This window comes from Microtus ochrogaster, chromosome 26, assembly GCF_000317375.1.
Source record: "Microtus ochrogaster isolate Prairie Vole_2 chromosome 26, MicOch1.0, whole genome shotgun sequence".
Lineage (NCBI taxonomy): Eukaryota > Metazoa > Chordata > Mammalia > Rodentia > Cricetidae > Microtus > Microtus ochrogaster.
In genome coordinates, this window is record NC_022025.1 from 13424879 (window position 1) to 13436124 (window position 11246).

At 44.4% G+C, this 11246-nt stretch overlaps 2 protein-coding genes across 2 annotated transcripts in view; one reads left to right on the top strand and one right to left on the bottom strand.

The window, feature by feature from the left end:
• Fam185a (family with sequence similarity 185 member A) overlaps nucleotides 1–6505 on the top strand; it is a 27944-nt gene extending 21439 nt beyond the window's left edge. The window contains exon 8 of the mRNA XM_005358352.2: nucleotides 4881–6505. Coding sequence (XP_005358409.1) covers nucleotides 4881–4993 — 113 coding nt within the window. The 3' untranslated portion in view covers nucleotides 4994–6505. The remainder of the gene's footprint in view (nucleotides 1–4880) is intronic.
• Nucleotides 6506–7366: 861 nt separating this feature from the next.
• The window catches only part of Fbxl13 (F-box and leucine rich repeat protein 13), a 143697-nt gene continuing 139817 nt past the window's right edge, over nucleotides 7367–11246 (bottom strand). Inside the window, exon 20 of the mRNA XM_013350411.2 lies at nucleotides 7367–8833. Within this exon, the coding sequence (XP_013205865.1) occupies nucleotides 8632–8833 (202 nt within the window). The 3' untranslated portion in view covers nucleotides 7367–8631. The remainder of the gene's footprint in view (nucleotides 8834–11246) is intronic.

Here is an 11246-nt window from a genome sequence, read left to right on the forward strand (position 1 = left end):
CCCGGCTTCCTCAGGAATTTTGACCTGAAGTTTTCTTTCTTCTTGGGGATTTATCTGGTTTGCCTAGTAGACCAATACTGGCTTCATTGGAGTTTGGAAGTATCAGTTCTGTTTATGTTTGTTTGAATAATTTAAGAAGTACTGGTTGTAGCACGTCTTTGAAATTCTGGTTCTGCTATGAAATCTCTCTGGGCTTGGGCTTTTTGGGTCTGTGTTGATGAACTCTCCCTGGTTTAAATTTGGTGGTTTGGATAAATACAGGCATTTGTTCATTTAAGTTTTCTAACTTAATGGAGTATGGGTTGCTAAAGAATTTCCTTATGGTATTCTGACTTTCTTTGTATCTGTTGTAATTTTTGCCTGTTGATTTTTGATTCTGCTAATGTATATCATCTCTTTCTTTTGGTTAGTTTGGCCAAAAGACTTTCAATCCTATGTTTTCAAAGAACCAGCTCTTAACTTGAATTTTCCTTGACCCTATCTCATTGATTCCTGCCCTGATTTTTATTATTTCCTGCCACATATTGTATTTTGCTTGGTTTTTGCTTTTCCAAATTCTTGAGTTGTATCATTAAGTCATTTATTTGAGTTCATTCAATGTAAGCAGTGGGACTTAGGACTTACGAATTTCCCTTTTAAGGAATACTTTTAATCTCTTCCCCAGAGGTTTTATTGTTCTGTGTTTTCATTTTCATTTAGTCCCAGAATGTTTTTTCTTGATTTCTTTACTCATTCATCATTTTGTAATGTGTTATTCCAGCTCCCCGAGTTTGTGTAACTATGAGAAAACTGTTTGCTTTTAAGGTTTGTTGCACCATGGCCAGATAAGATACATGGAATTTTACCATTTGTCCTGATTGTGTTAAGATTTGGTTTTTGTCCCAGGATGCAATCTACGTTAGAGACGTTTCCATTTGAGTAGACTTTCCTGTAGACCTGTTAGGTCAGCTTGGTGGATAAGTCATTCAGTTCTGACATTATACAGTTTGTTAGTCCAGATGACCTGTGTGTTGGTGAAAGCTGAGTGGTGAAATCACCTACTGGGTTTAAGGTAGTCTGTGCCTTTACTTCCAACGGTACTCTGCAGCTTGGTGCATACATTTGGGGTTGTGACAGCTTGTCAGACTTAGGGTAGTGACAGCTTGTTCACTTCCAGGCCCCGTGTGTTTACAACACTCTCCCATCCTTCCGCTCTGTCAGTCTTTAAAGCTGAGTTTCTTGTAGACAACAGAAAGATGTTTTTTTTTTTTCTCTTACAGTCAGCCTGTGTCTTCTGGTGGAGAGTTGAGGCCGTGAATGTGTAAAGTTATTGAAAAGGTGTATCTCGGTTGTAGACGTGTCATTGTTTGTGTTCCTAGCCCTGCGTTGTGCTCCAGTAACTAAGGCTCCATCTGCCTTCTTTCTCTGGTCTCTTGGCTACACTTACTCCTTCCTCTCTCCAGTACAAAGCAACACTGGTTCCAGTGTCTTTGAAGTGGAGCTGGTTTGGTGGACACGATTTCTTTCAGCCTGTTTATACCATGGCAAGTTTTTATTTCTCCTTGACTATGGCAGATAGGTTTCCTGGGTGTCGCGTCCACCCTCCACCAGCAAGGAAAAACGCAACACCCGGAGCTCTTCTTGCAGCAGTTTTCAGGACTTTATTCACAGCAATCTATCTCCTCCTCCTTCCCTCTCTCTCTCTCTCTCTCTCTCTCTCTCTCTCTCTCTCTCTCTCTCTCTCTCTCTCTCTCTCTCTCTTTCTCTCTCTCTCCGGGCAAACCTCTCCCAGCCCTTAAGTAGGCAGGGGCTGCCAACCCCGAACTGCCAGGTGGGCACTGCCCATAGGTTCACGCATATGCAGGCAGCTGATAATCATTGCGTGATCATAGCATAGGTCAGGCCTTAGCCATCTCAGGAGTTGATGATACATCTCCATCAGGTGTGACACCACGCAGCTTGCTACGCCTGGGCACAGTAATTAGACTGGTAACCGTGGTATTTTAGGATATGTTCTTAGAGGTTCTTCTGACTTTTAAAGTTTCCACTGAGAAGTCAGCTTCTGGTAGGTTTTCCTCTGTGGGGGACTTGTGTTCTTTCTTTGTGCAGCTCTCAGTGCCCTCTGCTTGTGACCATTGTCTTTGCTGGGCTATGCTGGTCCTGCCTCTGGTGTGCTGTGTGCTACGTGTGTCTGTCTTTCCTTAACTTGGGAACATTTTCTTTCATGATCTTATTAAGTATGGCCAGTGACACTGGCGACGGAGTCTTTTCTTTCCTTTATTCCTATAATGCAGATTTGGTCTTTCTGGTGTTACAGTGTGACGTTCACATGCCAGAAAGGTTAGAAATTAATTGGGGCACAGATGTTAGATTTGCATGATGCTTCCCATAGAATACTGACCAGACAAGTTCAGTTACTCTGGGTAATGACTGTCACAGAGGTAGAGAAACATTCCAGATACAACTAGGAAAAAATAGATAATCCACTCCATCAAGTCATATTTCACCTATACCAAATGTATTGAGTTCTATTGTTTTTTATTCCATTTTACTACTATAGTTTATTTTGATACAAGTTAAGAATTGCTCAATTTCATTAGCTTCTAGAAAAATATAATTTGAAAATTGTACATTTAATAATATTTTTGCATCTGATAGAAGTAAGATAGTGATACTAGCACTCACATACAGCATATGTAATGGCTGATACTGTTGTTTGTGTTTTACATGAATTCACTCATTAAATTCTTATGACACAGAAAAACCAGGTATGTTCTGAGTTAACTAAAGGAACTGGAAATGACATATTGGGGGATCTGAGCAGGAGGCTAGAGGGCAGACGGCGGAGTCAGAGCAGTGTAGATGACTGTCCTTCCCACTTACTGGAAAGTACACTCCTCAGAATGGTCATCCGCCCTTCCTTTATCCACAGAAAATGTCTCCATTTTTAGAGAGACATGTAAGGATAAGGTTTTGGAACTAGGCTCCGGTGTGTTGCCAGACTTGGATCTGAAGGATCTGTAAACCATACAAGTCAGACGAGCATCTGCACAGACTCAGGCCAGAGTACCTGTGGGCAGGACAGAAGTTTGTGATGTCCAACCGTGGAGTGTGGAGGGTCACTGAAGTCACTCATCTGTTGTGTATAACCAGCAGCAGCCTTGCTCTTGGCCTCTCCTGCTGCAGAAGGAAGTGGGCTGATCGGCTTCTTACTCCATAAGACAAACACACATATTGAGGCAGTGATGAGGGCCGGATATTAAGGAAAAGGCCAGGAACATCTATTGATGCTTTATTATCAGTGCTAAGAGATGTTCAACGATGAAAAGTTAAGGAATTCCAGTCTTTCCTCCATGTTTATTTGAATCACTAGAAAAAGAAATTCTGTATTGTAGAAAACCCACCAGTGTAAGAACCACCTATCAAATGCAGCACAAACACAAGAAAGGCAGTTAGGGGTGAAGCCCACCCTCGCTGAAGAGTGGGAGGGGCAGGAGGAGCCAAGGTGAGGTGTGCGGGCTTGGGTGTATTGAAAACACAGCAAGGAGAGCGCACGGGAAGGAGGCCCAGGAAGTGGCTCTGAGCAGGGGCAGGGCGTCCAGGACACACTCCCAACCGTGGTTCACGGGGAAGGGAAAGGAGGCGAGAATGCAGAGAACTTGGAGTGTGACATAAAGACCACATATTACAAAGGAACATGTCCTCAGCTGAGACTGTCTCATGGTGTTAACAGGGAAACCGTAGGAAAAAGAAAGTGTTGATGGTGGATGCCGGAACATAGCCACAGCTCCGTTCCGTCGTCGCTGGTTTCGCTTCGGTGGCTCTCATGAGAGACTGCGCGGGCTGTGTTGATGGCCGAGGTGATCAGTAACTAGAGCAGCAGAGGGGAGAGAGAAAAGGTCTCACTGTGTGACTGCCACTGTTCCCAGGACAGGAGGGGGAAACAGAGGAGCCCAGCAGGATGCCGAGGGAAGGCTAAGCTGAGGCCCTGGGGACAACGGGGATGAGGAGGAGCTGTTCCCGAAGTTCTACAGATACCACCGTGAACACTCAACAAGTGTTGATGCTTGGGGAAGCTGCCTGCTACAATGTGGACATGGATACAGCCTCAGTTACCTTGGAAAAAGAAAAACAGAAAATTTTAAAAGTACAGTTCTTTTTATGTAAATACAAATAATCACAGTTACAACGCAGATCAGTGATCGCTAGGTTGTGGGGTGAGGGAACAGTTGGCTCCCGGGCAGGAAAGTATGTTAGCCAGCCTTCGGTTACTGTAAAAATGATCTGAGCTCACAGTTTGGGGAGCTCCAGTCTCTGATCAGCAGGTGGCCCCTTTACCTGTGGGTGTGTGCTGAGGCAGCTGCTCACCTTGGGGCTGCAGAATGAGAAGAACGTAAAGAGGGGCTGGCACACTCCCGTGACCAAAGACTTACGTACAACGGGACCCACTTCAGGAAGCTTCCACCGTCCCATAGTGCAGCTGGTGATAGAGCCTGTAACGCAGCCTGTGAGGGACAGGGTACGGATGGATCACAGTGTGTGAGGGGATGTAGGAGGGCTGATGTGCTCGCTGTCTTGTGGGGAGAGAGCTGACTCCCCAGACCTCCACACTTGTCAGACTGACTGTGTTGTGCACTTCAGATGCAAGTAGTTTAATGACGCATTCGCAGAAGTCTCTTGTCCCAGCCTGCACTAGAACCAGTGTGACAACTCACCTCAGTTCTGACGGAGTGAACGAGGAGCAGTGCACATCCGCTCTTCACGGCATTCCTGACTGACTTGTTTTCACAAGGTGCTCATTCTTAGGCATTTCTGCCTTTTTGAGATAAACAAGTAAGATTAGTCTGCTTAAATATTGTTCTTGGCTACTAAACTGAACGTGGTGCAATTCTGTATTTCAGGACTCATGAATCAAGCAAGGAATCAGGAAAGGTGGATAACCGCCGTTGCCCCCAAAGGCACCGTGAGTTTTAAACATCAGAGCTGGTTTCAGTCTCTAAAACTGTCGGACTGAGAACGGCTTCGCCGTGTCTGTCAATTCTCACGTGGTGTAGCAGACCTGTGTGTGTGAAAATGTCGCAGACAACAGCATCAGCGGGAATGCTGGCGAGCTGTCTCGGGAGTTCTGCAAAGGTGCACTTCACTACAGTTTGTTTTCTATTGCTGTGTTCCGAGTTACAGAAGCCCCAGGACATGTTTGAGGCCTCCAGGATGCCTGAAACCACAGGCAGTGTCAACTCCTGTAAACCGTGTTTCTTAATAACACACATGCCAGCTGAACGCCTTTTCTGTTCAACTAAGCGGTTACATACTCCAAGCAAAACTCTGGCAGTTCTTCCAATAGCAAACAGATGCTTCCTTCCTTCTTGGCGGGGTCCTACCAGTGCATCCACCCTGACCACAGGGCCCAGCTGCCTCAGCGGATGACTTGTTTTCTTACCAAGTCAAGAACTTTTACATTTTTCCTTAAAGCATTTTGTGGCTTCTCTTTGTCAGACCCAATGCAAATGTCATTACAACTGTACCTTAGCGCCATTACCAACATAAGGACTTCTTGGACTCTGGCACCGTGACACCACTGTGATGGCTGGAAGGCCAGTGTGGCCACTGCGTGTCTGACGGACAGCTAGTATACACAGATAGCATGATGTGCACGCAAAGGAACGGCTCACAACCTGGACGGAACAGCGTAAGGCTTCCTCCTGCTGCTTCAGGTGACACACAATTTAAAACTTATGCTTTACTTCAGAATTTATCAGCTACAAGTTACTGAAGAAATAAAAAGCGAATCCTTGGATGGGGGCAAGAGAACAGTTCTACCAGATTTAACGACTTCAGATGGCCTTTAGCAGCTTATAGTTGGTGATGTGGGCATTGTGCTCCGTGCGTCTCTCGGCTGGATGTTATCTGGGCTGCAGGGAGAAGGCTCCCAGGTTCACTCACATTATAGGGAAATCTCATTATTTATGCCTGTGTGACTCTGTTGTCTTGCTGCCTTCCACAAAGGGTAACTCTTTCCGTATGCCATCTCCTTCCTCGTGGGGACACACGGAGCCCTCCTGCTCTGAACGTCTGACTTCCATATAAGCTGGAGAAAGCTCTGCTTGGTTGGCCAAGATATTTAACCTGATTCTGGGCATGTCACATCCTCTCCACGAGGCCCACTCAAGAGATGACTGTGTCAAGGCCCAGGTGTCCGTCACCTTAGGATTGTTACTGCAGCCCACTGGAGAGAGTTTCTTAGAACCTCCTGTAGCACGTCTTTAAGTTGTGAATCAAACACTTCTCATGTAGGAGAAGCAGTTGCTTCTGATTTACTGTGTCTTCACAGTGGGAAAGAACTGTTACTCTGTCATGAGATGTATGAAGGTACAATCACTTTTATAAGGCGGGCTATGATTTATAGAATTCCTCTATGAACTCCATTCCTTTAGAAATGGCTACTACAGCATTAACTATACTACACTGAGCAGATCAATTTTTTGGATTATATTTTGATAAATTAGTGATTAGACACTGATTTCAAATAAACTTTTCTAAATATTATTTATAATAAGTCTCCTTTTATTGCTGTCCCATTTCTTTACATTCTTTCCAATATCTTGTTTGTGAAATAAAGTCCGCCTTGTCCGTCTGTGACTGTCCCCTTAGAATTTACTCTTAATAAAACAGAATTTACATAAAATGGACTGTCTCACATGCTGGGACATTCTGTGCGGTGCTTGTTCGGTGAGCTGTTAAGCAAAGGAAATGACAAGGCAGTATGGCAATTTTTATAATATTTTCCCACTCTCAGGCAATTAGAAAAACATTTCGTGACTAAAAATAAAGTTGATAAAAGTAGCCAACAACAACCCAAAGGCCATGAATTAGAATTCAGCTGAGGATGCTCAGAGTCACTAGCGGGCTGTACACAGTGGCTCCTTACATAGCCCGCTTTTCTAACTCCTGCCTTTCCAGTCCATTTCTGTAGCTCTGAAGTTTACCTCCTCAGGATGAGCAAACAGGCCCCTCATTCTTGTTATTGAAAAGACATTAAGAGTTTGGAGCAGGCTTTGACCATAAGACACCTGCTGAGTTTCTTCAGGTATAGCGGGGTCTGTTTCCTTGACCATAAGACACCTGCTGAGTTTCTTCAGGTATAGCGGGGTCTGTTTCCTTGACCATAAGACACCTGCTGAGTTTCTTCAGGTATAGCGGGGTCTGTTTCCTTGACCATAAGACACCTGCTGAGTTTCTTCAGGTATAGCGGGGTCTGTTTCCTTGACCATAGACACCTGCTGAGTTTCTTCAGGTATAGCGGGGTCTGTTTCCTTGACCTTGTCTTCCCCATGCAAATGTTTCTCTCCTAGAAACCAGCTGCCTCTTTTATGTCTCCCGAGTTGTGTGCACTGAACATCAGGGGTCAGACTCCTGAAGCCAGCCCTCACACAGCTGCCACAAACTTCACTCGTACTGTGGTCATTTGGTGCAGATTTAAAACTTGCTGTTTTAACAGATTCCTTTGTTCTTGACTCCCATGGACTTTCTACCACTGATCCCAAAAACATCCAGAAAGAGGGAGGGGAATGATTTAAAAGCCTTTAACTGATACGGGATACTCAATAATAATATGGTGAGAGACCTTTTTAAAACTTTTAAATGTTTCAACTGTTTCAAATTGTAGGTAAACAGGCTAACCTCGTTTAAGAGATAAGGGGCCGAGGAAAGAGGCGAAAGGCTGCTCCAGCGTCCCTGCCTCAGGGTGTGTGTAGCGGTCAGAAAAGGTGTCTGCCTGTCTGGCAGCATCAGATCCTATGATGGTAATGATAATGGGTCAAATAATGGAAAAAAAAACATGATAGAAGCATATTAAATTAGTCTTCAGATAGGAAATTAAAGGCCAGTTCTTCACGGAAAAAGACTAAAAGGTGTTTTGGTTTTGTCTTTCTGGCATCCTTGTGTAGCCCAGACATGCTGAGAAGACACAGCCAGTGTCCCAGCAGCGGCCTTTCTGGCCACATCGCTCCTGTTTCTGAGTGTTGAATCTAGGGATTTTTAGCTCTCCTTTATTGTCAAGTGTCTGGAAACTATGAGAAAGCTTCTTTTTGCCTTTGAAAATGTCCCTGTCATGTGTATCAAAGCTTGACAGATCCTCAGAGGTGTCCGTCACCTTGGCTCAAGAGCTGACTGGTTTCAGTGGCCACCTCCACGTTCTTGTCCTATCTGGAGAGCATTTTCTACTTAAAGAACAAAAGCCATGTCTTCCGAGCTGTTTCCTATGTTGTAACCTTGGGTCTGATCATCTCACTAAACTTAGTTTGCTTGGAACTAGAGAGATGACTTAGTGGTCAAAAGTCTTCACTGGCCTTGGAGACCCAAGTTCAGTTCCCAGCACCTACATAACTCTCACCGTCCTCTGACACCAGTTCTCAGACCTTGTGGACTCTGCACACACACGGTCTCATACGGGCACACATTCATTAAATAAATAAATGTTTGTAAATAAATTGACCGGGTTACCGTGGGCTCTCATGAGAGAGAGGTGATGTTTGCTTTGAAGTAAGACACAGAGGCATGTGGCTTTTCTGTGTTGTTACTGGGAGCCAGCAACTAACAATATGAACATCAAATGGAGAAGCATCAAAATTAGTTCCAGATGTTCTGTTTTTCCTATTTGACGTTGGAGTCAGGACTTTCTTCATCACTGCTGAAAGCCTCTTTGACTATCAGTTCTGAGTAATTTCTAACTGGCATTCTATTGTGAGGCTCTGCGAGAGGATTGCCTTCGGAGTCATACCCAAACCATCTCGGAGGGTTGCCGGAGCTGTATTCCTGACGCTGGACCACAGCGGACATTCTGTGAGCTGCCGCCCTGCAAGAACCGTGCTGAGCATTAGCGAGCTGCAGAAAAGGAAACCCTACGGATTTCAAACCTGACCAAATTTGGAATTGGAAACACATTATCGCCAGTCACATTCAAGGCAGAGCTTCGCTTTTGTGAGAGAAAGTTGGGAGTTGTGTAAAACGATCAGGCACCCCAGGGGAAAGGATCTGTAGCTCAGCCAATTCAGGGCTTACCAGGCAGTGAGGATGTCCTTGTCCGGGCCAAAGAGCAGGAACACGAAGTCACAGCGCTTTTGAGTTCAGGCTCAACCTGATGCAGCTCAGGTTTCTTTGATGGAGGAACAACCTGATCTCCCTCCCCTCCCTGTGATGGCTGACAGTGTCAGAAAGGACCTCCTACTCAGAGCTCACAAACCCCTGTGGATGCAGGGTGGACTCTAGGAAAGAAGGCCCATGAACTTGCTAAAAGTCCATGTAGTTTTATCTCCAGGATATATCTTTCTTGGAAAGTTGTCACTCAAATAGGTTCATAGCCAAATGATTAAAAAATATTGTTAGACTTTCTTAGGAAGAAATAAGAAAACAAAGAACACATGTGCATGTGTATACACACAGATACACATTTCACCTTTGATGAACAGAGATGTAAAAATTCATAGTCAAATGCAGCAGCACATTAAGAAGATCACCTACTATAATCAAGATGATTTCATGGCAGTGATGTAAAGATGGTGTAACATGCAAACCAATAAACATAACAGAGCATAGAGACTCAACTCACAGATTAGTTCAGTAGATGTAGAAATGGCCTTTGACAACGTTAGATATCTATTTATGATAAAGACTCAAAAGCGAAAACTACTAAGGGTAGAAAGAGCATACCTCAACATAACAAGACTACGACAACCTATAACAAGCATACTAATTGGGGGGGATTTCCTCTAAAATCAAAAATGTGACAAGTGTCCACTCCCTTCACCCTTCTTCAACATCATGTTTATATTCTTAACCACAGCAGTAAGGCAAGAAAAGGAAATGAAAAAAATACAAGGAGAAACGGAGAACTCAAATTATCTGTAGACAATATGATCATGCACTATAAGAGACCCCAGTGACTTTTCTCAGTAACTCTTAAGTCTGATAAATACTTTCAATAAAATATCCAGTTACAAAAAGTCAACATCCAAAGCCCAGTAGCTTTTTATATATACCAATAACATACAAAAATAAACTAGGGATGATCTCATTGATGATAACTGAAAAGCAAACACGTACGTGTGTGCAGGCATGCACACACACACACGCACACACACACACACACACAAGAGCCTAGCAATAAACTTCACTAGGTAAGCAGACGATGTCTACAGTGAGAGCTAAAATAGCGAACAAAGCTGTGGCAAGCCTGCTGGCCCTGTCTTTGATGCAAGGACATTACACTCAGAGACAGCAGTGCCCTTGACTTTCGGGGAGAATTTGTTTAGGGAGTAAAGGACTTGAAAGTTGATCCAATTATCTGTCGCCTGTGGTTTCCGAAAGCACTGGTTTTAAAGAGTTGTGGCTCATCGGTAATGGGGCTGAGAACACAGTGCTAAGTTTGGGGATGGACAGATAGTGCATTGTGTAATATAGTTCTTCAGTCAGATAGAAGCTGGCGTAAATTCAGTGCTCCTTAACAGATTTGTTAAGTCTTATAAAAGTTATGAGTGTATTATGCAATGTACTCGTTATCCATCTTGTCACGTGACAAGAGGTTCTGTGAAAATTATGGTATTAAAAATAAAACTTAACAAACAGTAGGGGACCGAGAAGAATCAGAAGGAAGTTGCTGCTGACTCAGCACAAAGAAGAAAAGTTGCTGGGGTTTGGTCACTGCTTGTGGCAGTGTCACAGGGAAAGAGCGATAGTAGCCAGGCACTTATCCACGGCCACAGGAAGTGCACAGGGGGACATGCATTTCTGTGTGTGCTCTATTGTGTGTGTGTGTGGGGAGGTTTTTAGTCCACCCACAGGCAACTAAGTAGTGGGTCCGTGGTCCAAGAAGGAAGCAGCGAGGCTTCGGAAGGAGTCCGCTTCCCCCAGTCCCAAGTTCTTCCGGTCTGGGGCCAAAGAGCTGCTCTACTCCGGCAGGGGAACCAAGTGGACTGTATTTCAGCAGCAGAGCTAGAGCTAGGTGGCAAGGGACAGAAGTAACTGGTCGTCTGCTTGACCATAGACAGGAAGGTGCTGAAAGTAAAAGCCTTCTGTGAAAGGAATATAAGACTATAAGGTGAATTTTAGAAGGGCATCCCTGGTTCAACTCAGAATGTTGGTTTCAGTCAAAATGTAAATGGTTGCATCTTACAAATGGTACCGCCACACGCCATGCTCTCCCGGCATTTCCTATAGTAAAGCCACACGCCATGCTCTCCCAGAATTTCCTATGGTACCGCCACACGCCA